The sequence below is a fragment of the Strix uralensis genome, chromosome Z, assembly GCF_047716275.1.
Source record: "Strix uralensis isolate ZFMK-TIS-50842 chromosome Z, bStrUra1, whole genome shotgun sequence".
Classification (NCBI taxonomy): domain Eukaryota; kingdom Metazoa; phylum Chordata; class Aves; order Strigiformes; family Strigidae; genus Strix; species Strix uralensis.
Window position 1 is genome coordinate 29,391,856 of NC_134012.1, and position 27,573 is coordinate 29,419,428.

The 27,573-nt window shown below is 36.9% G+C and overlaps 1 protein-coding gene across 6 annotated transcripts in view; it reads left to right on the plus strand.

The window, feature by feature from the left end:
- Window positions 1-27,573, plus strand: part of SMARCA2 (SWI/SNF related BAF chromatin remodeling complex subunit ATPase 2) — a 123,657-nt gene that overhangs the window by 63,138 nt on the left and 32,946 nt on the right. For all 6 annotated transcript variants that reach the window (XM_074857128.1, XM_074857127.1, XM_074857129.1 and 3 more), the window contains 12 exons: window positions 5-71; window positions 634-744; window positions 2,892-3,134; window positions 3,427-3,540; window positions 5,632-5,739; window positions 7,119-7,205; window positions 8,153-8,199; window positions 9,619-9,785; window positions 12,737-12,900; window positions 15,378-15,605; window positions 19,099-19,176; window positions 23,993-24,211. In XM_074857128.1, the coding sequence (XP_074713229.1) occupies window positions 5-71; window positions 634-744; window positions 2,892-3,134; window positions 3,427-3,540; window positions 5,632-5,739; window positions 7,119-7,205; window positions 8,153-8,199; window positions 9,619-9,785; window positions 12,737-12,900; window positions 15,378-15,605; window positions 19,099-19,176; window positions 23,993-24,211 (1,633 nt within the window). The remainder of the gene's footprint in view (window positions 1-4; window positions 72-633; window positions 745-2,891; window positions 3,135-3,426; window positions 3,541-5,631; window positions 5,740-7,118; window positions 7,206-8,152; window positions 8,200-9,618; window positions 9,786-12,736; window positions 12,901-15,377; window positions 15,606-19,098; window positions 19,177-23,992; window positions 24,212-27,573) is intronic.

Below are 27,573 nucleotides of genomic sequence, written 5' to 3' on the forward strand. Positions count from 1 at the left end.
ATAGGACATTATCCAATTGGACATATGAATTTGACAAATGGGCTCCTTCTGTGGTGAAGATATCTTACAAGGTTTGATTTGCTTTTTATATGATTATAGAGTTGAAGGAATGAGAATAGAGCCAGTTTTTACTCTGTATCTGCATACATTTCTAAACTGTTTGCTCATGAAATTTTGTCATGTGTATCAGGTACTAAGCAGTAAGAGTTAATCATACGAAGAAGATGACAGTAATAAACTGTAATTACTTTCACATAGTGAAATGCAGAATAAAATTGTTAATTATCATACTGCAGGGCTTCTGATGAGAGTAATACAAATGATAACTACTTCACATTTTATACATAGCTGAATACTTTGCTGTTTGGCTGCTGTAGTAGTGGTATGGCCAAGCAATTTGTAAGGAGGCTAGACCACTAGCTACATGTTTCCAGTGCCCCATAAACAGAGTTTTACAGTCTAGCAACCGTTTAGGGAAAGCACTCTGAAGAAGTCTGGAATGCATTGATACATTGTTTGCAATACTGTAGGATTACAAGTTCATGTGGTTGCTCTGTGTCTGCTAATTCATAAAACTGATATATTTTCTTCATCAGAATAAGAAGTAACTGCTCACTTCATTCTCTCTTTTAGGGTACACCTGCAATGCGCCGCTCACTCGTTCCTCAGCTTCGAAGTGGAAAATTTAATGTTCTTTTAACTACTTATGAGTACATAATAAAGGACAAGCATATCCTTGCTAAGGTAATAATGACTCTCATCTCTAACAACAAGACCCTCAGGACACCTTCAAATGGTGCATAGCACAGAACACATTTTTGTTTTATAAGGAAGTCCTGAGTTGTTCCATCCTTCAATAAAACTTTAACCTTTCATTTACTTTTCTATTCCTCTTTTTATGATTGGACTTCTCAGTCACAGCTCTTCTCCTTGTAAACACCAGGGTTTTTCTGAACATGGCCAGGAGACTCACAGAATCACAGAATCGTCTAGATTGGAAAAGACATTGAAGATCATCTAGTCCAACCATTAACCTAACACTGACAGTTCCCAACTACACCATATCCCTCAGTGCTATGTCGACCCGACTCTTAAACACCTCCAGGGATGGCGACTCCAGCACCTCCCTGGGCAGCCCATTCCAACACCTAACAACCCGTTCTGGAAAGAAATGCTTCCTAATATCTAGTCTAAACCTTCCTTGGCGTAACTTGAGGCCATTACCTCTTGTTCTGTCACTTATTACTTGGTTAAAGAGACTCATCCCCAGTTCTCTGCAACCTCCTTTCAGGGAGTTGTAGAGGGCCATGAGGTCTCCCCTCAGCCTCCTCTTCTCCAGACTAAACAACCTCAGTTCCCTCAGCTGCTCCTCGTATGACATGTGCTCCAGACCCTGCACCAGCTTCGTTGCCCTTCTCTGGACACACTCGAGTAATTCAGTGTCCTTTTTGTAGTGAGGGGCCAAAAACTGAACACAGTAATCGAGGTGCAGCCTCACCAGTGCCGAGTACAGGGATAAGATCACTTCCCTGTCCCTGCTGGCCACGCTATTGCTGATACAAGCCAGGATGCCATTGGCCTTCTTGGCCACCTGGGCACACTGCTGACTCATTCCTTTGTGCAGTTCTGTCAGTACTGTATCCCTGCCTGTCCTTGGGAAAACATGATTTTCTCCCCTTTGCTTAATGGCGTTTAACCTAAGCTGCTATCTTGACTTTAATCTCTTTCCATTGTTTCTGATTTGAAGCTCACTTTTATTAGAGCCTTTCCAGGTATATGATCACCTTTCCTCAAATGACTAAATAGTTACTGTATCATGAATTTGGTATCCAGACTCTACTACACATGGCCTAGTTCTTAAAGGCTTACTGTCAACAGGTGTGCCTCAAATGTAATGAATTAATTTGAAAGCTACTGTACTGTAAGACCATTTCATTTCACGACAAAAGCAGACTGAGGAGGTGTTTTGCCATATGGAGAAACCATATGGTCCTACTGTCTGTTTGTTGTTCATTTTTACTTCATTACCGTTTGTTTAGATCATTCATTTCTCCTCTCTGATACAAAGGCAATGCATTTTCTTAGCATAATTCTGAACACTTGAGAACAGTGTGAGACTGCAGTTTTCCTTCCCCTCTAGTTTTTGCCCACTGTTGCTAAAAGATAGGAAGGACAGTACTATGCCCTTCAACCTCTCCTGGGAAGTAGAATTAGTTAGCATCTATGAAAGTACAAACCAAGGCCTTCCTAGTCATATGGTCAGTGTGGCACATATGTTGACTGCCCATGGTAGTACAGGTGGTAATAGAGAGCTTGAGCAAGTTTCTTTCAACGTCTGCTGTGACTGCATTTAGTCTTTCACATTAAGAAATACAAACTTTATTTGAAGATGCAGTAACAGAGGTGAGGTGATTGTAATTATGCTACTTCATTCTTGAGTGAAAACACAGGATTAGCTGAAACAGAGTTTAGGGTTGCTGTTGTTTGTGAGCGTGGTTATTTTGTCTGAAAATGCTTTTGTCTTCTGTCAAGGTTCTTGTTGCTGATAGGTTTATTTGGAGTTTACGTGGTCTCTTTCTTCCACTGTGAACCATATCCTGGCCATGAAGAGCCAGTCACCCTAATCTCTTTCCCGGAAACTGGAGGAATCCTCTGATTGCTGTTGCGATTCAAGTCACAGCTTAGCATCAGATTCAGCATACCCAGTGTTTGTTTCTATTTTTGCTGCTTGCAAGGGCACCGGTACTTGGATAATGCCTGATTTGTCTTTTCTCATTAGTGAGAAGACTGATGTCTCAGGCTTGAAATATTTTTGTTCTACACCTGTTGTGAGAAATTTGACTATGTCTGACTGGCTCTAACTTTGCCAACTTTTCTTCTTTTTCTTGCAGATTCGATGGAAATACATGATAGTAGATGAAGGCCATCGAATGAAGAACCATCACTGCAAGCTGACTCAGGTCTTGAATACTCATTACGTGGCCCCTAGGCGAATACTGCTGACTGGAACTCCACTGCAGAACAAATTGCCTGAACTCTGGGCTCTTCTCAATTTCCTCCTCCCAACCATTTTCAAGAGCTGTAGCACCTTTGAACAGTGGTTCAACGCTCCATTTGCCATGACTGGAGAAAGGGTACTGTGGCAGGTTTTTTAAAACATAAGAAACAAACCACTTTGATGAAAACAGTAAGGAGCTTATACAGAAGGATTAGTGTTTCAACTCTCCCTGGTACTTAGGGAATTAACATAACTAAAAGCTACCTTTTTTATAATGCCAGAAAATTTTGGTATGTGTCTTTTTTGACTCAGAGTCAGTTTGGTTGTAACATGCAAATAATTACTGAACATACTTAACCTTTCATGTGAGAGAAGACATTATCTAATATACTGAGTTGCCTTGCAGTGACTTTTATAAACTTCTGTAGGTGGACTTAAATGAGGAAGAAACTATTCTGATCATCCGTCGTCTCCATAAAGTGCTCCGACCCTTCTTGCTGAGAAGACTGAAGAAAGAGGTTGAGTCTCAACTGCCAGAAAAGGTTTGCAATGAGTTGTGGAAGGGTTTTAATGCTTGAGCATTCTGTAATGTTCCTTTTTCAGATTTATTCTACAGAAGACGACTTCTTTAGCATGTGTTATTGCTGTAGTTTGTTTGTTTATAACTCTGCAAAGAAAGTTTGCATAGCAGAAGCCTGAATACCTGAAGTTTCTGCATTCTCAGGATTCCTCACCAGTCATACAGCTTTAATTCTGTTTGTAGCCATCCCTATAAGACATGCAACTTACTTCCATAATACCTGGTTTCAAGTTGTAAATGAGTCAACCATACACTGAGGATTAGATTCTGTCCTGTCCCATCCTCCCTGCAATGGGTAGAACCTTTGCTCCTTTAGGCAGTTCACTGATATTCCTAAAGGACTACTGGACTTTATAAAGCATACAGAATTTGGTCCTCTGTTAATATTCCAGAAATTGTGTGAAGTCTCTTGTCGGAATTGCACAAGCTTTTTTTAACTAGTGGCTTTTTAATTCAGAACATAAAAATCTCTTCTGATTTGAAAGATCATTGGTTTTACCTCTGGGCAACTCATCTTGCTCCCACCCTCCTCAGCAATCTTGCATCACTTTTCCCAGTCAGCCTTCTCAAAATAACAACAGCAACTAAATAAAAAAGTAAATTTGAAGGTGTGCTAGGGAAAATCTGATGCTAAGGTCAGCTGGGTTGAAACCGTACCAAAATGAAACTTCTGTAAGTTGTGTTATGAGCTGACTAACAGTGGCTGAATGAATGAAGATCTTTGTACTTAGTGACAATACTCAAAGGAAAGGCTTTTAAAAAATTTCTTTCTCATCTTTATAATGTTGTGAACACTATTACTGCTGTGACTTTCTGTTCTCCAAATGCCAGATTCTCAGTATCCTCAGAAGCATTTATCTGAGAATGAAACATACCTACATTTAAAAATATTACTGAAATCTTCATTTCTATTCAAATTTCTGTTTGTTAGAGCCACTGTGTTTGATAAACCCATTAGTAGGCATTGGAGGAGGATGATTTCGAAGTTGCATACACTCTCATACTTAGAGGACCATGTTTCTTTTTGTTTCCATGATCTTGTTTATGAAAAAAGCAATTAGTCTGACCATGAGGACTGAACTTGTTGATTGAAGCCTATTCATCAGTTTCATCTGATCTTATAAATCTTGGTAAAGAAGCCATTGAAGAAATCATCACTTCTCTTTAATGAGTTCATCCTCCTGTCCTGAGAAGAAAATAACCTGATAATTTTTATTCCATTTATTTATTAAACATTATGAAGCTTACATTTTTCCTTTTAGTTACTGCTTACAAGATTTTTAGCCACTAGTGTGGCTTTATGATGTGACTGTTTTTATTATACATAACTTATTAAAAACATAGTGACTGTAATTTGGAAATTGGGTAATAGAAAAAAAAATGGGTTAAAATGGAATATGAAGTCTTTGTATTACAGGATTTAACAAAAAGTGTACAGTCAAAAAATGCTTTAATAAATATAGTTTTACAAAGCTGAAGAAGAAGTCGAACTGAATGTGGGGATCATACAGTACTTGATTAATTCCCTGTGTTTTTAGTTGATGTTGAGAAAATGGCATATTTCTGTGCCAACCTAGGTAAGCATAATGCTGATTAGACACTATGAGGGATGCTTATTTGCTAGGTATACAATGATGATATTTTTATAATGGTTTGCTTGATATTTTTTATAATGCTTGACAGACATAATAAAGTCCACAGGTTATTAAACAGAAAATCTTCTTTTTTAAATTTACGTGTTAAACATGAAATAAAAGAATTTTTTTTTAAATCATTTAAAGAATGAGAAAAAAATATGTTTGACAGTTCTGTGGTTACATTCTTAGGATCCAGCTGTCTCATAGTATTTGTGACTCTCACAGATAATCTTCTGAGATACTCATTGCTGTGCTTGCAGTTGGATTACTTCTCAATGAAATCATATGTGGTGTTAGGGTACGGATAAAAGATTAGTAGGTTTTTGGATTTTGTTTTAGGATGACAAGAACCTGCCGTTAGATCCTGCTAACATTATTATGTCATGTGTTTATGGTGCTTGTTTTTTTTACACTAGGTGGAATATGTGATCAAGTGTGATATGTCAGCACTTCAGAAGATCCTGTACCGTCACATGCAAGCCAAGGGAATCCTTCTTACAGATGGTTCTGAAAAAGACAAGAAGGTACAAAAGAAAGGAAACAATGTATTATGATTAAATATGTTAACAATATGATTCCTGTTTTATAAAATTAGTATGTAGGCTCTTACTACAGGTATCTGTCATGGGAAAAGAAATCTCTATCAGACATGCTTTTGTTTTACAAGACTGAAGCTCACACTCTCTAATCACAAGGAAAAGATACTACTTGTATTCACTGTAGTTACAGTGCCTTTCTGCAAACAGGCAGTTTTGGAAAAAGAAGCAGCATTTCCCTTGTCTTACAGAGCTGTTAGTTAAGTATAAAACCTGTTTTGGCTAGCTAGGGCTGTATGCTTGCGTTCATGCTTACAATATCTTTTAATGACAGAGTTCTTTAGAACAACAGTAGGAATCAAAGTCATGTAGTCAGATTTAAGCTACATATTAGTAAATGTTGATTATACCATGATGGGACTTGATCCAGTTAATATAGAGAAAACAAGTTGCCATTCATCAGCTTATTTGTTTATACACTTTTCACATTATAATAAATGTGAAATACCTTGAATAGGCACTGCACAACAGCTGGTGTGTAACAGTTTATGCTTGCACCCTGTTATGTGTATATAACTGATGCAGTGCAATCACATACTGTCTTTCCACCATTGTTTTGCAAGTTGCATTGGTGAGATAGATGACCTCTTTTATTCAGTATCCTATTTTACCCTCTTTGTTTTGTGCAGTCAGAATGTTTTCTTTTTTGGGGCTTATTCAAACTCCAGACAAAACTGGTTCTTATCACTGGATATTGATACTCATCTTCATAGTTTGACCACTTTGTAAACATTGATTTATGTTCCCCTGTTGTATTTTTAATGTAATTTTGTAGTTTGTTGTCTTTTCTTTTGTCCTGCAAATTTCATTTCATATCACAGTAATCTAGCTTTTTAGCTGCCTGTGGTCCTGTGTTTTAGGTAACAGACGGGAGGAGGTACTGTAGAATTGAAAAGCATCCAGCTAGAACCGTTTCCTGTTAGATGATTCAGACCCAATAGAATTTGTATGGTTTCATAATAAACAGTATAAATAAGCAGTATGCAGGACAGTAGATGCTCTGCTTCCCCCTGTGAATACTGTAGGTAGATACATAATGCTCTTTGTGGATTACTTCCAGGTCTTCCTTTTTCATTATGGAGCCTTTTTATGATAGATGAATTTATACAGCAAGACAACTGCACAGTAGCTTCTGTTTTTTTGTTGTTTTGGTTTTTGGTTTGGTTTTTTTTAATTACTGATGCTGTGTTCGGGTTTGGGGTGGAAGTATTTTTATGCCTGCATTTAAAAATATCTTTCAAAAGCTTCATTAATAATAAGCTAAGAAATTAGATTCATCATCTGATTTTCATTGTTTATGCCCATAGGGAAAAGGTGGGGCAAAAACTCTTATGAACACTATCATGCAATTGAGAAAGATATGCAATCACCCGTACATGTTTCAACACATTGAGGTAAGACTGACAGGTTTGATTTTGAGACTTGGTTTTATTCAGATGGATAACATAATAGAAAACTGCTGTTGAAGCTTATGTGTGTGGGAGAGGATATCTCTGTCCACATCATTTGTGCTGAAAGGGACATGTTTGAAAAACAAGATCATTATGGTCCCTTATTTTTAGAAACAAATGGAGCAACTGCCAGCATTTTACTGGTTATCTGAAGTCTACTTTTAAAGCATTTAATCTTGTGGAGACACTGTCTTCAAAAAATGAAGGGTTTTTTTTGGATTTAAGACATTCCAGAGCAACTTAATCTCTACTTGGACCTATTTGGTGAGGCAGAGACACTAGTTCAAAATGCCATGTGTAGAATCTTTGTAACTAGCAGGCTGCTAATCTTTTACAATATCAACCAGAATTGTCCTATTCTATCCATTTGGGGTGTTCAGAAAAAATGTGCTATCTATATAGCATCTCTCATTAGGAACCAAAGTACGTAAATATAATAATATATCTGGAAAGATAGAAAGTGTCATAATTACCTGGAATGTAGCTACATTTATGAATGAATAATTAAGTACCTACTGGAATAATTAAGTACCTACTGCGATGTATTATTGTTATAGTTTTCACTCTGTTCTCTTGTATGCTAATTAACTAGAGTAACTTGCAAATGGATCTTCCAGTAATTAGTATAAATTAATGAGGTTCTACTGTATTTGTAATCTGGTAAAATGTATGCTGACAGAAGTTACTTCTACAAGCCATGATTTTCAAATAATAGTAGTACAGGAAAACATTAAGCAGAGCACTGTTGCTACAAGGTAGATTCCAAGAGTATGAACATAATGGAACTCAAACCCCAACGCTCATATATTTAATTTAATTGATATAAGAATGCATAATTTTGGGTTATTGTGTAGTTTGTAATAATTTGTTTATTGCTTATAACTCTGCAGGAGTCCTTCGCTGAACATTTAGGCTACTCAAATGGCGTCATCAACGGGTAACTCAGTTTTTCCTCCTATTCATAATGTTGTATTCGAACTAATCATATTAATTTTCTAGAAGGTACATGCTAACAAACTCTAGCAGTTTATAGAAAGGCAGAAGAGGCAGAGGACACATATCTCAAAAGATAACAGTACTTGAAGTCTTATATGAGCGTTTAGGAACCTCCATCTGAAATGATGGCAGAGGACAGGCAGAGAAGATTGAAAACTGATGTCTTCCTTTCCCCTTATTTTGCAATAGCTTAGATACCATCTGAAATTCATTGGAATGACTCTTCAGAGATATCAGTTGGGATTTTTTTCTCTTTCTTGTTACTTTTGCCTTTTGCTTTTCCTTCTTTACCATCTTTATTCCAAATTAAAGTAGCATTTCTTCCATTATCTGAAATGAAATAAATTTAAATTTTGTGTTTGGCACTTTGTGCAACTGTCTAGGAATGGATGCTTTCTGAAGGAAAGCTGTGTATCTTCCACCTGAACCCCTTTCTGTGCAGGTGTTAATGACATTTCTTTTTTTTTCGCTAGCTAATATTCCAGACTATTTGTCTCCTTAATTAGTATACCAGACTACTTGTCTCCTAAACAGTTTAGTCTTATGCTGATTACATAGGTACGCGTATCAGAAGGCCATGTATCTTGTAGACTTAAGTATACCATTGCTAGTGATAAATTGTATTTTGAGAGTACAGGCACAAGGTTAGAAGAAAATGATGTGAAATTTATTTTTGTAAAGCATATCACTGTGATGCTGATTCAGACATCGTGTATACTTTTATTGATTTTCTCAGTTACGACTTGAATTTCAGTGCTAAGAGTCTGTTTTGCAATTCATAGCATAGAAGACAGAAGAGCAGCTAATCAAAGCAACTGAACATTGTTCAGGACTGCTAAGGTTATATGACTAAAGAGTATATTGTCTGTCAAACTCCTCCCATTATCTCTGTATATTTGTTCAGTCTGGAATATTTCACCTTCATATGCAGTTGAGTGGAAAGGGAATTGTTTCTAACATGTGCCCAATGAATACAACTTACAGCTGCAGTAGATGCCAGTTGAAAGCAAAACTATCAGGTGAATGTCTTAACTGATAAAATGCTTATCTAGCTGAGAAATAATGTTTATTTTGATAAATCATGAAACAGAGTTGAGTTTCTTAAAGGGAGGTATTCTGTGTAGTTGAAAGTCCGCACAGTTTTTGTAATTGAGGAAAAATCCTGTCCAAATGGCAGTTCATATGGCTATTTATTTTTTTAGTTTAATCAACATAAACAATTTTAAAGAGAGAAGAGTGGTGTTAGTCTTGTTTATCATAAGTAAATTAATCCTCTCTGTTATACTCTGACATGATAGTGACTAAAAACTTCTAAATGCAGGCTCATTCTGGCATTTACTGTGCTTTTTCTCTTCAACAGAGCTGAACTTTATCGGGCCTCAGGGAAGTTTGAACTACTCGATCGTATTCTACCAAAGTTACGAGCTACTAACCATCGTGTGCTTCTTTTCTGTCAAATGACATCCCTCATGACCATTATGGAAGACTACTTCGCATTTCGAAATTTCCTTTACCTGCGTCTCGATGGTAAGCTAAATAATAAGTTAGAAGGTAGCATGCTTCGTTGGATTGGGCATGGAAGACCTGGGTTCTCTTTCTGATATATTCCTAGGACACCAGTGCTGTCATGTGACTATACAAAAGTGTAAACAGGTTCAAAGAATGATTTGACAAATCCGTGAAGGAAGGGTCTGTATGGGTATTTACCGTGAGGTTATGGCAGTAGACCCTTAAGCTGCAGCTTACTAGAATTTTCCCTGTTCTTACAGTCAAGATACTGGGCAAGATGTACTTTTGCCTCTGCCAGTATAGTTCATCTTAAGTAATTCTCCATCCCCCTGGCTCTTGGACTGTTTTCTTTCATCTGTTTAACCTACAAACCATTTGGTTGAGGGATTGTTTTGATGAACACTCAAGTCTGTTCCTGGAATGCAGATTATGTAGAGACTTGATGTTTAGGAGCTGATCTCTTTTTCAAAAAGTTTTAAAATCCAAGGTCCCAATCAGTTGTCACTATCTAAGTTGCCTGAAAGTATTCTTATGATGAGAGATGATAATGCCAGTGTTTTGCCTAGATTCCAGTGGAATTAATTAATCTGTACCTGTTTAAAGTTCAACTGCTGTTCTCCACAGGATAGCTGAATTGCAGTGACAGGTAAAATAGTACCTGTAGTTTTCTTCCTGAATTTCACAGGAAGGTCAGTAGCTTAAATTACTTTACGTGTAGATATGGTTTATTACCTTTGAATAAAAAGATGGTTTAGAAGCATAGTGGAGTAATATTGCAGAGAAAATAACTAAACATAGCATATCCCATCTAAGGCTTAAACCTGTTTGAAAGAAGTTTTCGTTTTGGCCTTCTTCCATCTTGATGATCCTGATGATAATGTCCTTAAATAATGATTATTTTTACTTATATCACACATTGTAGTATTACATAGGGCCAGCAGCATTTATCAGAATACCTATTTAATAGAAAAGCAATGATTTAAGAAAAATAAAACAGCATGAATAAAGTGAGAGTTTAAGGTCCTTTTGAATATGTGTTTTATGGCATTTTAAGTTGACTCTTTGCTTCATGCTTTATTTGGAAGAAAAAGCAATGCTGAGAAGTATTCTCATCATTTACAAATATTAATTAACATAAACTTGAAATGCTATCATCTCGAATGTAAAATGGGGAAATGAAACTGAGACACAAATGCTGTGTGCCACAGGATGTCTTTGTCAAAACTGGCTGAAGAGCATAGTACCTTGCTAACAAAGCCCTCCTTGCACTTCTGGCCTGCAGGTGTTTTAATGTTTCCATTGAAGAAGGATGAATTATATTACATCTAGTATGTTTTAAATTACCTTACACCATGTATTTTAAGTGAATTTTTCATGCTAGAATGTCTATGTCAATATGCAGTGTGTTAAATAGAGCTCCTTATTTTTTTTTAAGGTTTTGCAGGTAATTCATTAAATTAGTGAGATCAATCCTTTTTTATTCTTTTCTTTATTCTTTTTTTGTGATGACAGATATCTTCCATGCTGGAATGTAATATATACGTAGATTCAATCCAGCTGTGTTCTCACATAGAGTGTTTTCTATCCAAGTCATATGCTTCTTAAGGGAATGAGTTTCTGTGGGCCAGAAGTTTGGCTGTGTGATTGTACTGGATCTGACTGGGATGAAGTTAACTTTACTCCTAGCAGCCCATATAGTGCTGTGCTTTGCTTTTGTGGCTAGGCAGGGTTGATAGCACACCAGTGATAACACTCCAGTGTTTTGACTATTGCTGAGCAGTGCTTGCACAGTGTCAAGGCTTTCTCTCCAAACCACCCCTCCGCCGGCAAGGCTGGGGACGGGCAAGAGGTTGGAAGGGGACCCAGCTGGGACAGCTGACACAAACTGACCAAAGGGATGTGCTCGGCAATAACAACTGAAGGAAAGGAAGATGATGCGGGGACATTGCTCATAACAGCATTTGTCTTCCCAAGCAGTTATTACTGGTGCTGAGGCCCTTCTTTCCAGGAAGTGGCTGGACATCTGCCTGCAGATGGGAAGTAGCAAATAAATTCCTATTCTTGCTTTGCTTGCATGCATAGTTTTTGCTTTTATTAAACTGCCTCTTTATCTCAGCCCAGGAGCTTTTCCATCTCACTTTCTCCCCTGTACTGTTGAGGAGGGGGAGTGGGGGGTGAGGGCATCTGGCAGCCAGCTGGTGTCAACCCACCACAGTAATAGAAAAATGTCATCTTCTGTACATATATTGATACCTGAATAAAAAGAGCAGACTTTCTTTGGCTTTCAGTTACAGAAAGAAGTATAAAAAAGATAAGGCAAACAGTGGACGAGGCTAAGGTGATCCATATAGACTGTTCTTGAAATACATGAAATTAATCCAGTCACCAAAGTGCATAGGGCTTGTTTTTTACTTAGAACTTTGTCTACGTTTTCACTATGATTGAATTCCATGCCTGCACTCCCTCAGCCATTGTACACCATCACCCCCAAGATAGGGCATTTCAAGAATTTTCAGTCCTTTCATATCATGACTCTGAAGGCCAACACTGACATTTTGATAAATCTCTATATAAGTAACTTTTTAAAATATTTAGATGCTGTTGTGGCCAGGAGGAATTAGTCAAGACTGGAGCTCTCATCTGTTTGTGTATAGTAACTTCAAGTGAAATTTATGTGAGTCATAAAAAGGTATAACAATGTTAGCCAACATTTTAAAGTCCACTTTTGAAATGTCAGAAGAAATACTTAAAAGAGGTATTTAGAAGTCTGCCTCTAAGGTGTGATAGGCAGTTGACCAAAACATTTGTGGCCAGTGTTTATTCTGTATTATGGAAAATGTGGCAGAGATGGCAAAGAGCAAGGGGGCTAAAATTTCCCTTCCACATGTACCTCTAGCAACTGACATTGTATTTATATTATTTCGGTTTTCATCTTTGTTATAGGGTATTTTTTTTTAATTTCTTTTCAGGCACAACAAAATCAGAAGATCGAGCTGCTCTGCTGAAGAAGTTCAATGAACCTGGGTCACAGTACTTCATCTTCTTGCTGAGTACAAGGGCTGGCGGGCTAGGCTTAAATCTCCAGGCTGCTGACACTGTTATAATCTTTGATAGTGACTGGAATCCTCATCAGGTTATTTTTATTTATTTATCTTCATGAAATGTGCAAATAATTTATGATGCTTTTTTGAATTGCTTCTTTAAATTGGGGATATAGCCTGGGGTGAAAGGAATACATCCAGGTAAGTCATAAAATGCTGCTTTGAGAGGAATTGGTGAGCCAAACTGTTACAATCAGGAAATGATTTGGTTTGAATCGGTGAAGTAATTCTGTGTCTGTGTATATATTTTATCTGAGTGTTAGGGAATCCACAGAGCTAGGAGCCTTATAGACTTGCTTCATTTGTATAACTATACTAATTCTTAGGACTTTACCCTTAGGACATTAATAAGTAACTCCCCATTTTGAGCCTTCAGTAGATGGGTTGCAATATTTTAGTAAAGGGTGAGCAGAGGGCTGCCTGTCTCAGGAAATTAGTGGGCATATGAGGGCAGCAGTCTTGGCCTGAGATGCTGAATTTGCACTGTTGATGTGAGGGAGTAGTAAACCAGATAAAGAGAGTATTAAACCACTTTGGCATATTTAAAAAAGCCAGAAGATGTAACTGAAGTCTATCACGTAGTGCGTTTTGGTTTTTTAAGAACCTAAGTTAGATATCTCTGGAAGTACATAGCTATGTGTGTGTTTTCAGCTATTGTGCAAATATATGTAAATCACATCATAGTCAGTGGCCACATGTAAAAGTAAGGGAAGTAAGACTAAAAAGAGTTTTATAGAGAACTTCCAACACAGCACTCCCATAGATGCCATGGTGACCAATTTAAAGCAAGGCTTAAGAAATTCAGAGCAATTTTATTTAGAGGTTTTAAAAGCAACTCAGAAAGCACTTCATTCTTTGTATTTTTTCTTGGCTTTAGGTCACTTTCACAGACAAGTTTAATGCAGAGTACTGTATATTTCAACAGCTGGATAGCAATAAATCCTTGTAGTATAGTAAGAATTACAGAGTATTTTCTGGAGTATTCAATGGGCAGATTGCTAAATTAGAAAATCATAGAATCATTTAGGTTGGAAAAGACCCTTAAGATCATTGAGTCCAACTGTAAACCTAACGCTGCCAAGTCCACCCCTAAACCATTTCCCTAAGCTCCTTGTCTACACATCTTTTAAATGCCTCCAGGGATGGTGACTTCCCTGCGCAGCCTGTTCCCATGCTTGACAACCCTTTCAGTGAAGGAATTTTTCATAATAACCAACCTAAACCTCCCCTGGCACAACTTGACGCCATTTCCTCTTGTCCTATTGTTGCCTGGGAAAAGAGACCAACACCAACCTTGCTACAACCTCCTTTGAGGTAGTTGTAGAGAACGATAAGGTCTCCCCTCGGCCTCCTTTTCAATGTATGTGGTTCCTCTTCTCCTGCAGATGAGTGATTTGTTCATTTTAATGAGAAAGGGGATAGCTGGGGGGGTGGGGGGCGTAGCACTTAAACGTCATATTTCCAGAAATAAAAACTTCTGTTTCCTCACTTTACCATTTCCCTGTGCTTCTGAGAATGATTATATAAACAAATTTATACTGTAGTTTCTTCTTTACCATTAATGCAGAGTACAACTTCAGCTTGCAGCAGCTGCATCGTATGTAGTGCTTGGGAAGGGAATTGTGGGAGGGGAGTGCTAGCAATGGTAGCAAAAGCAAGGTGCTAGACTGAAACAGGCAAACTCACAGCCCTTTTTTTTCTCTGAGAAATTTCTGTGTTGTGAGGTGGCACAAAACTGTGATAGCATTTTTAGTTAGGTACCCTTCATTATCTGACTATGCTAAAGTAGAGACATATAATTTATAGGAGTTAATAGATTTCTCTTTTACCCAAATAAAATATGTAAGATTTTGAATTAACGAATTCTTTACCTGTGACCTGCAGTATACTTTTTACTTACACCATTTCTAAGTGCAATCACCTGACCAAAAAGTAGTAACATTATTCACATTCTATATATGAACTTTCAATCATGAAGATCATATTTAAGCTGTTTTAACACAAATATTTCAAGTTAAAAGCTGATGCAACAGATCAAATAATTTTTAGTTAACATATTTAAGAATTAGCAACAGCCTTTAGTAGATATGTTTATGTATGGGTTTTTCCCTAGTAATTTTGTTGCTTTCTTTTCCTGCAGTCAAGAGATATTTTACTTTAGGGTTCATTCTGTCTTGGAAGGCCATGAGCTTTGAATAGAAGGGAAAGAATAAATACATCAGCCCTTCTCAGTCACTGCACATACCTTCAAGAAGCTTTTGGCTTACTGCATTTACACTGTACAGGGCATGTCCATGTTTTCTCCTTTCAGTTTTCTCCTTCCTGAGCCTGATGAAGTTTTGGGAAAGAAAGCAACGAGGAATGAACTATGTGAATTGTGGTGCACTGTCGTTTGAGTACTTCCTTTTTATACCAAACAGAATTCAGCATTATAATGTCCTTTAAGCAGAGAACGATTTCTGTAGCACACTTACAATATAAATCACTCTCTGTGTTCTTTGTCTAACAGGACTTGCAGGCCCAAGACAGAGCTCACCGAATTGGTCAGCAGAATGAAGTTCGAGTCCTGCGACTGTGCACTGTGAACAGTGTGGAAGAGAAGATACTTGCTGCAGCAAAGTATAAGCTGAATGTAGATCAAAAAGTTATTCAGGCTGGAATGTTTGATCAGAAATCTTCAAGCCATGAAAGGAGAGCCTTCCTACAGGCTATACTGGAGCATGAAGAAGAAAATGAGGTAATGTAGAAATAATCACTAAGAGAATGTTTCAAGAAGTACTGAGTCATTTTTTTCATCAGTTACAAAGATTGTCATCCCCTTTGAAGTTAGAAATGTCATCATATTCTTACCATCCAGTCAAAGAAACAACTTCATTTTTCTCTCTTATTTTTTTTTGTCACAGTAATAGGTTATAATGTAACGGTTATGATGTAATGATATGATTAAATCCTAGTGTAGAATTAGGCATTGTAACTTAAATCCATTCCGCCCTTTCAAAATTTTGGCAAAAAAAATGTATTCAAACAAAGATTTTTTTCCAAAATGGAGTATAAAACAGTTCCTAAATCCAGTTTATATGTTAAACTAGGTAATCTGATTTTCAGACATGCTAAGCAACTAGCACTACCTAGGTTCAGTCATGAAAGACCCTGCTTACTTCTTTTGGATCATGGGTAAGAGTTAAGATCTGCTTTGACATGCTTTGGGCTTAGAACAAGCCAGCAAAATAACTGTTTCCTTCTGGTATTGTGTCCAACCTGGACTTTTGGTTACCACTTCCTCTTCAAAAAACAATTAGCTGTTTAAAAACAGCTGCTAAGTCTTTCCTTATAATAGTGGGAAGTGAGGTTATAGAGTCACTGACTGTATGTCCCTGTCTTTTCATTGTATTCTTCTCTGGATTTGTAATTGTTGCATGGTGAGCCCCTTCTTATGACTGTCACTGCAGAGTCTTCTCTTAATGTGAACAAAATTCAGCTTTTGGATGAACGCTGCATTTGGAAGAGAGTATATAAACGTATCAGTTATTCTGAAGACACACACAGAAAATCCTATTCTGCAGTGACTTTTTCCCACCTCAAAAATATTCTGTACTGGTTAAATATGCAGAGATTTCAAGCCTGATTTTTGCCTCTGAGTATGCGTTGTACCTCTGAATATGGTGTGTGCTGAAAGAAAAGAAGATTCTATAGTCTGTGTTTCACAGGCATCATTCATTATGTGGTGTAAAGTTTCAAAGACCAAGGGGTTTACTTCTTCAATAATGAAACCTTGTGTAAACTCTTGGTCTTGTCGTGTATTTAGAAGCTAGTATATCATTAAGAAAGAATTTTGTATTGTTGCTTTAGTACTTTTCATAAGAAATTAAAGAAGAGTGACAAACAGTTTTAATCAGTAATTGTCTTTTATTTAGGGTGTGAATGCAGAAATGGGATGATGTATATGCACCATTTTTGGTTAAGTAAAACTGTAGTTCTCAAGCAGCCAACACTATCTACATAAGTAGACAGATGAAGTTGCAACCAATAGAAATTTTGATTAAGCCTGTGGATTTGTTTTTAAAATTGACATAGTTTTGTTATGTTTTCAAAGCCCTGGAAAATGCTTAGCTGAAAGTGTTTCAAAAAAACAGGATTGTAGTTCAGGCCTACTTGACATGCCTTTCTTCACAGATGACTTCAGAGCAATCTGCTTGTTGTGTTCAGATACACTTGGTCTGCCATCCTGAAGCAAACACAGATTTAACCAAGGTTTGCTTGCCATAGCCCAGCATCGGTCTTTAAAGCAAGAATTGGTATTGCAGTCTGACTCCTAACAGTCAGACTGATGCTGATGCTGAAGCTTTTAAGTAAAATTTCTTTGTGGACAGAGAGTATGCAAAACTTTGCCCAACACTGAAACTGCTGAGGGAGTAAGGGGGATTGAATTTGCACCATCCTGCACGGGTCAACCATTTTTTCTTCATTGCAACATCACTGCAAACAAAATTTGAATATTAACTGAGAGATTGTTAAGAGAAAGGAAATCTTTCAGTTAGAAGTTATTAATACCAAAACAAATTTGACTTGCAAATACGGAGTAGCACATCTAATAAAGAGACTGTTTAGTGACCGCTTTGTTATATATTCCCATGCTAAGCATGCTTTAAACTTGCATATCAAAGCTTTTCACATTTGTATGTAGAGCACCATATTCTGTTTGTACTTTCTTAGTATTCATAAATTCAGGATCAAAACTCTTCTTAATTTCTTCTTTCCTCTGCTTTTTGCTGGTTTTTTTTTAGCCGTACAAGATAAAGCAAAGAGTTAATTTCTGTGTGTTTAGAAAGATATATTAGAATAATAGGAATGTATGAAAGGTGATTAGAAGTAGCTTGTTCATAGAGGCATTTTTTGTTGTCACAGGTGTTTATAAATTTTTGTTCTGCCAAGCATACAAGGTTGGCAATAGGATTATTCAGACTAACCACGTATGACATAGACACTTGTTACAGCTTCTGCTGTGCGATCCCTTATTTTTCTCATGTCACAAGTTGCTCTGTTTGAGATGATAGGAAGCATGTGAAACTTTCATGATGGTCACATTCTTCACTGAGCATAAAAGAAGGGATCTGTACTCATTTTTTGTCTGTGTGTGTAACTATGTAACTTCCTTTTCTTGAACCACTGACTAGAAGTAAGAACTAGCTCTCCATCATTTTCCTAGTTGCTTCTTCACGTTAAAATTTAAATTATATGTACATTAAGGTACAGAGGTGTTTTTTCTGAGCTGTAGAAATCTTGCCAGTGGGGGGAACATAAGATGTGTGGATATAGATAAGGGCCTTTTCTGTTTATCTCTGGGAAAAAAGAAAGCTACGGAATGTTAGTTTTCTGGGTGCTGTATGCAGCATTCTGTACTCCCATTTCACTGAGTACAAGACAAGGGTTTTCATGAAAAATTTTAGGCCTGCAGCATACTGTAACATAAGTTCAGTAAGCCCTATGTAGGAACCAGTCTGTAGTTTTATTCTTTCAATTGACCTGTTGTCAGATTTGAAATACTGTGTGCTTTCAAAATAATTCAGGGAGGGAAACTGAATATTGTGGACTCTGATTGTGTTAACATGGGTATCATAGCTGTTCAGCTTTAAAATTTTATTTGAATTCTACAGTTCTAAATTGTTTTTCCAAGGACTGTTTCTGTTTTTATGAAATAACTCATTTTTCCTGAAGTCAGAGGTTCACATCTCAATTTGTAAGCAGTTAATATTAGGTCAAGAGAAAGAGGGATTCAGTAGGGGTTTTTTTGGTATAATAATATGTTTCATTTTTTTCATTTAACCAGGGCTACTTCATTCTCCTTGCTTTGACAGCAAAGACCTCATAATGCAGAATGGTATTTCTGAGGGAGTACTACAGAACAGCAGAACGGAAATGCATATATTTTAACTGAAGCGCTAACTGTGCTTCTGACCCAGGAAACCACAACCCAAAATTTCCTGGTTGTGTATTTGCTCATTTCCGCATTCTCAATTTATGAAGGTGGTAGTAAGTCCCAATCGTCTCTCTAATTATGTCTGTTTTGCATTACTTCTGAATCACTGAAGACTTTAAAAAAGTTTTAGTTTCATTTTGAGTGTTTCACACGTGTCATGACAGGAGGGTCACTGCAACACTGACCTGATGGGGGCTGTTACTTCAGTTGCCTGTAACTTCTTTCTAATACCTTTACCCATCTGTGTAACCAGGAGGAAGATGAAGTTCCTGACGATGAAACTCTGAATCAGATGATTGCTCGACGTGAGGAGGAATTTGATCTCTTTATGGTAAGGATGATACGATTATAAGTAGAATATCTACTCTAGTGTTTTTAAGAAAGGTGTTAACCTTTTGTCATTCAAATTTGGGAAAACTTGGGAAAACAAGGAATAGGCTTTATTTACTTGCATTGTTTATCTGAGGAAAGAAGGGTAGTCTACTTAAATACAGAGTTCCTCACATGGCAGAAAGACTTCCGAGATCCTTGCAGACAATATAGTGGAACAGTGCCAATCTGGCGGAAGAGTCTGTCATGACCTGGGAAATTTACAGTGCAAAACACTTGGGCTTGCTAATTCTACAACATACTTTTATTTTTCAACATTTCTTCCAACTTTTGGGCTATGATATGGCACGGACAACTACAGGAACTTAACAAGATAGGAAATTAGTAGACTGACAGTGCTGTTTTCTTTGTGAGTTAACTGGTTTTGGTGATGGTTTTGTCAAGGGCCCAGTTAGCTACATCTCTGCTGCTACAAGTTACTGAAGTAGAGCTAGTGATAGTGGTTCAAATATGAGCAACTAATTTTTACTAGTATTTCCCTTTTTGTTAGTGCTGCTACAACACTGATGGAATAATTACTAAAATGTCAGTGTAGGCATGGCTTTTGCCTTTTAGTTTGTGTACAATGTGAGGATTGCTGGAGGACCTTTGAGAGTCACTGACACGCAGCAGGGGAATACTTAAGTACTGAAGGTAAAGCACCATCCCCTCTAATTCTACAGAGGCTGCTTTGTTCTGCAAGGTGGAACATGTATGTGCATGAATGAAAGTGTATCAGGTGGTATCCACAGAAACAACCGTTGATAGGACCACAGGTTTTTAATCCCTCACCATCTTCTGCTCAAGGATTCATCTGTAAAACTTCACTGTTATACAAATATGCAGGGGCCCTTGTTACAGAAGTGACAGTTGTTCAGGTGTACAGCTGGCAAAGGCCATATTCCCCCACACATCCATGCCTTTTGTCATTGCTGACTTGCCAGTTTAGTCCTTTTGTGCTAAGTTTCATTTAATGTTATCTCAGAATAACTGAAATGCCTAAAGCTAGGCTGCACAGAAAATTAGTGCTTTCAGACACCTGTCTTTTTAAACTTTCCTTCAGTGATTTGGGTGTAATGAGATTTACATGACAGAAACCAAGAGGAAGAGGTGTCATTTGATCCAAAACTCAAAAGGAATAATTTCAGCCAAACTATTGGCTGAAAGTACCCAGAGTTCTGTGAGAGTGGATTTGCTGCTGGAAAAAGCTTCTCAGTACTTCTCCTTCAGACCCAGAAGGAAAGAACTAAGCCATGGATTGAAAATAGCTGATGAATTTATGTCTGTTTGCAGAAATTTTCTAACACTTAATCTTCCTGGACTAAGTTTGAAGGCTATTAACAGCCATTCAGTAAAAAAGTTGAGGGGCCTAAAGTAAAAACAGTTTAAGCATTATGTGGGCTGAAATTATGTTTTTCATATTAATTTACATGAAAGTTTTTAAGGGTGAGTAAAGAGTTGGTGATAGGTAATAAAAATTTGAAGATGCAAAGCTAACATGCTTTGAAAGCCAGGGTTTGAAAATACCTCAGATAGAAACAGTGAAGTTAAATATTAATGGCTAAGAAATAATTTTAATTGTTAATAAAGAATTTGTTTTTCATTTTAGTAAACTGTTTAATTATAAAAGTCTGAAAAACAAATTTGGCAGTCAGGGTTGTTTGTCTTCTTTTTATCAATATTTTAGGTCTTGCATAGTCAGATAAGGAGCACAAAGATAGGTTTACATTCTCCTTACCTCAGTGATACCTGTGCCGCCTCATTCCCTCTGTTAAGGTTGTGCAGATGTAATCAGAATTCAGCAAACCGCAGTATCCAAGAAAAATGGGGTTTGGTTTGTTCATTTAACTAGGCCTAGAGGTGTAAAAGCATGTATTTTGCTTATTGAAAGTGAGCAGGTCCAAAACAATAGTCAAGACAGCAGATCAGTTCCTCGAGAAGCTGTTCTGTGGTCACTTTCCAGTTTAGAAGTATTCTTTGGCATAGATCCTGAGATGTAGCTGTAGAGCTAAGTACACTGTCCAGAAAAAGGTAGTGTACAAGTGGACTTTGTTCCCCTGACTTTTAGAGGCTCCACATATATAACAATAGGTTAAAACTCTAGATAGCCTCAAACCGTACAGTGTCCTACTTCTGCATTCATTGCAAATGATGGCACTTCATCACATAGTAAAAAAGTTTAGAAAATATTCAGAGAAAAGGTGTGATCTATACAACTCTTGTAATTTCATGATAGTGTGCTTCAGCAAGTGTTACTCTTCCTGGAAAAATTTTTAAGATATATTTAATGTTAAATTTACTTAAATAAAGATTCTTGATGTAAAAACTCTTTCAAGTGGAAGGACAAATGGGTGCCAATACTCTAGTTGTTCTAATGCAGTTTATCTCCTTGAATCCAAAATGGCAATGTAGCAGCAGGTGAGTGTATAAATTACTGGTTTTATACTGGGTGGTTTTTTTAAGGACTACTTTAGTTATAATTTGGAAAGTTTAGGATAACCATTCAGTGTTCACAGCACAGCAGTTCTCTTGTGTTTTTTCTAAACTGGAAGTTTTAGGCCTTGAATGTGTCAACACTTAAGTTCTTCACTTAGGTGTAAGCATCAGTAGCATAGGACTTTTTATTTCCAGCATTTAGGCCTCATTGAGGACAGTGTAAATACAATTACTTTATTAGTTACAGTAAAAGAAGGTAGATCTGGTTTGGAAATACATGTTTTGGTAAGACAAAGGAAGATAGGACCAGAGGTTTCTCGGAGATGAAAGTGGTTTGAGTAGTATCCTAAGAAAAACAAATGGCAGTTTGTATCTCTTACATCTCAGATTAACAGAGTGTCTGTAATTCTCCTTCCCAAGCGCTTTTATTTCAGAAGACAGCTATTAAAATATACTACCTTAGTGTTCAGTCTTTGTCTTAGGGATAGAAACGTGGTCATCAGGGAAAAAAAATTAAATTTCAGCATTCAATTCATATACTTAATGTCATTATAATATTACATCCCTGACTTCACTGAAGTTCTCTGCTAAATAACAGAGAAATCTATCACATCTATCCCGTTTGGGCCTTCTGTCAGTGCAACTTACTGGTTGCCAAGTTAGCAACTGAAACCAAGACAGCAATAAACCAAGCCACATGTCTGTTTTGAATAAGACATTTTTTGAAGAGAATTCTGATTGAATGAGATGTTCTTTAAAAGGTGAAATATGGAAGTCTGCTATAAAAAACTAAAGGCTATACAGCCCATTCATTGAGATAATGAAGGTTGGGGAAAACCCACATGTATTTATAGTTCCTTCTTGAGGGTAGTTGGACCTGAAGAATGAGGACACATATCTTACATTCTGCTTTTCACTGAGTTTAGAAATCAGATAGGGTATCAGACAAGATGATGAAGACCAGTTGTAAGATGCTGTGCCTGAGGTAGTATTTTGGGAATGCTTGTATTTGAGAAGTGCCAACATGAGATAAGATTCAGCATATTCAACAGTGCCATCATTAAGCCTCAGTTAGTAAATTTGTCTGAATTTGAGCTGCCTCTATAGATAGATAATACCTCTGAATTTTTGCATGTCTGTATCTTGACTAGGGGTGTAAAGGATGATTTGTCTAGTTGACATCCTGTATAGGTGCAGGATCATACACACAAGGGAGGATTTTGCACATAATTGAGAATGTCTTTTACAAATGTTTACTGGCCAAAGCAGTAGCCTGTTCTGATGCTCAGCCAATTCTGGTGCCAGTCTATTTATGTTAGTTTTTCAATTATGAAAATTAAATGTTCAGTGGCCACCTGTTTGTTTTCTTTGCTTAGCAACTGATTACTGAGTGTGTAAGTACTGTATGACTCTTCAAAAGGCCTGTTTGAAAAGGCTATTCATATTATCTGATTTGGGCTACTTTAAAAAATGCAAATGAGATTCACAGGACCTAGGTCAGCGAATAGTCAATAGATGTGGATGCTTCCCCAGGAGGGTTATAAAGCACTTCACTGATGAGTCTACAGTAGGTCATGGGAACATATTCTGAGTATCCATATCTGTTTTCTGAGGTAATTGCTCACCACATTTGAAATTAATTTATGTATTTATTTTGATTTCAGCTTAAAGTCTTAACATTACCTTCTAATATTCTTAACATTTTACCCAATCTTATCTGGTATTTTTGTATGTGTTTTGATTTTTGCCTAGTACAGCAGTAGGATCAGGAAAAATTCAGCGGTTTAAGTATGTTGGCTTTCTAGCACTGCATAGGCAAGCTTTTCTCTGAATTTCTTTATTCTCTCTCTTAATTCATTTTTTCTAATATCACCTTCTAATTTTTTTTCTTCTCATATTCAAGCTCACAACACTGGTGTTTTTTAAAATACTATTTTTACTTACATAATAATAACACCTTATGGGGATGTTGTCAAGGAGTTATTATTTGCAGATCACATCTGTGAATGCAAAGAAACCGTAAAATCTGTGCAAAAAAGGAAGAGAGTTGTTTAATTAACACAACAGTGTTCTTGTGGTCTGATTTGTATAATTTAGCTGCTGTTTTATCTCGGTTACTTCAGTAAAAGCTAGTTATGGAGTGTTGAACTTGACTGAAAATCAACCATCAAGTATAGCTGCTTCTTTTTATAATTGCATTTTAGAAGTATTTAGAAATATTGCGGAAGGGAAATAACTGAGAAGGACCTAGTTAAATTTCATGTATCGTTAAATAGCTAGGAATTTCCATGGTTCAGTTAATATTTGCCCTTAAAACTGCTCATTCCCAACTGCCATTGCAGCGTATGGACATGGACCGTCGCAGGGAGGATGCCAGAAACCCCAAGCGTAAGCCCCGCTTGATGGAGGAGGATGAATTACCATCCTGGATTATTAAGGATGATGCTGAAGTTGAAAGGCTTACGTGTGAAGAAGAAGAAGAGAAAATATTTGGAAGAGGATCCCGTCAACGCAGGGATGTGGACTACAGTGATGCTCTCACAGAGAAACAGTGGCTGCGGGTAAGTTGTCCCTTTGGTTTTTTGGGTTTTTTTACAGTTGAAATTTATTCATTTGTGGTGTTTTTTTTTTCCTTTTGAAGACTGCATAATCGCATCAGAGAGAGCACAATGTAGTAGTTAAGGTCTAAATATCCTTATTATCCAGCTTTTGCTGCTGTGTTGAAGGCATAAGTAAGTATTAAGCTGCATTGCTGAAACTTGTATCAGAGTTACTAGATGTTGGATCAGGACTATGATAGCTTTCTATTGCAACTGCTCTATTGCCATGGATCTTGACGTATTTATTACATCTTTAGACACTTTCATAAGTGTCAGCTTTAAGATACGTGAAGAATTATTTTCCAGTGGAGAAGACCAGTGATCAGTGTATATTACAGCTTTTTGTGCTGCAGAAGCCTAATTTTATTATTTTTTTAAATACCTGAATTAAACCCTTTCAAGAATTTGGAAACTTTTATGTAAGTCTTCTTTCTCTCATGCTGTTTCTTTTCCAAGTCCTGAACATTGCTTGGCTCCACTGAGATCAAAAATATCATAAGTGATATAGGAATTTAAGACCTGAAAGTAAAGATTCTAAACCTAACTCACACCAAATCTTTGAGTTTGTTGTAGAGGAGGATTCATGCCATTCTTCTGCGAAATACACATCTAGTGAATTCTAATACATGTGCCTTTTCAGAATGGTAGTAAGGAGGTGAGGATTGATTGTTGGAAATTCTTTTCAAAACCAGGAAATTTGATAACGTTATGATTTCCAAAACATATAAGTACACGTATGTGCAAAACTAGTCTACATGGTTTGACAGAGTAAGCTTTGTCATACAGTAATTACAGACTTAATGCCAACATGAATATATGGTGTAGTTTTTGTGTATAATTTGCTAAAGATATGTAGAAATCTTACCTACTTCAGTTACAAATGTGATGTTTGTGAGAGTGCATTGTGCAATACTATGCTAAGAGCTAATGGAGATTCTGCTGCTAAGTGTAAAGCTTAGGGGAGCAAAGGTTTGAATTACACATCAGCTGTAAATCTAAGCAAGTTTATGAAACTACTGGAGTTTGATACTTGACATTTTCAAGTAGTCAGTGGAGAAGAAAGACCTAGATACATAAACTCCTGTCTGGATTCTCAAACATTTACCCTTTCCTACAGTGGAAGTGCTTGTGGTATAGTGTACATCTCCTCAAGGTCATTTTAAGCTAATTATTTTTAATAATGGAATAATCTGGCTATGGCAAATGGAAGTTAGCTTTGGCTTGCATGTTTTGTGTCTTGACTTGGCTCTGATTTTTTTGTGAAGTACTTTACTCTCAAAAATAGCAGCCCTAAAAAAAATCATATAATCCATCTTTCTACTCAGGATGGATTCAGCCAGTCCTGTGTCATTTATAATAGATGTTCATCAACGCCTTCCTTAGCAGTGAATTTAGAAGTACACAGGGAAATGTCTTTAACTGTTTGGCTTTGCCTTATATTTTATCTGAATTTTCTTGTTGGATTTTAGGCCAATTACTTGTTTTAATCACTCTGGTCATGCAGAACAGGCTTCTACCTTTCTTTTTTCAAAATTTCTTTATGTCACAGAAGAGTTGTTTCCCTGCTCAGTCAGTTCTTAAGGTTAACAACCAGTGCTCATTAGGTCTTTTCCCATGTTTTCTGGATCTCTTGATTGTTTTCACTGATTTCTCGTAGCTCTTCTACATGTGACTGAAGTCGTTCTGCAAGTTTGGTCAAAAGCTAGACATCAAAATTCCAGGTGCAGTCTCATTTGAATAAGGAGGAGTTATTTTGCATAACTTTTAGGGTACTTACACCTCATGATCCAGTATTTCATTTTCTTAACAGTAAAGGTATTGACTTTTGTTAAATTTTTGATCCAGTATAAGCCCTTAATCCTTTTTGGTGGATCTACTTCCTGGCCAGTTTTTCAGAATCATATTGTTGTATAGTTGATCTTCCCTTCCTAGTAAGAGGATTTAGCATATGCCCTTGTTGAATGATATCCAGGTTTTCTTCACCAAAATTATTCTGAATTTTAAGCCTGCCCTCAGGTGAACTTCTGGTGAGCTTGATGTTCTTTGAACATTTAGTAGACACACCTTCTATTCTGTCTTCCTAAAGACACTGAAAACACTGAAAAGCACTTGACCATTTGATAAAAACCCATTCAGGACTATTCTGAAAACAATTTCTTACCAGCTCCCCATTTATTCGATAGTAATTGTTTTCCTTGTTTGCTTCTGAAACTGTTATGTGAGGCCAGGTCAGAAACCTTGCTAGTCAGGATGGTACATATACTACCCCTTTTTCAACATGGCTTGTTAGTTGCCCTCCTCCTCCCTATTGAGTTGTTAAGCATGTTCTCAGATTAGCTAAATTAAAGATAAATTGGATTGCTTCACAGTGCATTGCAGTCAATACTGTGACTCTACTGTATACGTATTTTAACTTACACTTTCAGGTGGATTTTAGAGTGTGTTGAAACAAATACAAGTATAGGAACTATGATACTTTTTAGACTATATTCAGAGGAATTATATTTATAGTGTAACACTACTTAGCAGGTTCAGAATAAATGCTCCTCTCCATTTGGTGGATACTGAAATCTAAGTCAGGTTTTCTGAGTTTTTTCATGATTTTTTTTTTCCATCTGGGTGTGCACGTGTGTGTGTAAAACAGAGTTCTTTGTCACACCCACTGGTCTCCCACCACCATCACTTTTATGTCTTCTTTGAGAATTGAAGTGTTTGTCTTTCTGTAATGACATCTCTGGAAGATTGTAGGAAAAGCTGTAATAATTTTGTACAACATTTTCAAGGAAATCTTTATATAAACATACAAAATTGTGGTAGATAGTTTGTAAGCATTTGTATCTTGTGGCTTTGTCACTCTAAGTTGTCAGGTGAAAGTATTGTGCATATTGCATGAAAACTTTGAATTAATCATTTCATGTTAGCTTGGATGCAGTGAACTACTTACATTAGTAAAACTGGAAAAAATAGAAGAGCCAGTAAGCTCTGAATTAAGCATGGTACTTTAATTCATAAGACACTTTTACCCATGTTCTGTATCATGCCACTCTCCAAAGGTAACTATAGATACTTCGATTTTTATTGCAGTGTTACAGAAGAGTGAGGTTTATTTACCAGCAGCAGGGGATGCCCCTCATTTTTTCTCTTGCTGTGGCTTGCTGTTACAGCTTTATAGCTATGTTCTCATAGAGTAAAACTTGCATTTCTGACTAATAAGTAGGTTTCATAATATCAATATCCAGTCCTCATCTGTCTCTTTTTCTTTATATGTCTTGGGATAGTTGACTAGATCTTTTCTGAGGAGCTTTGCCTCAATCAGCAGCCAC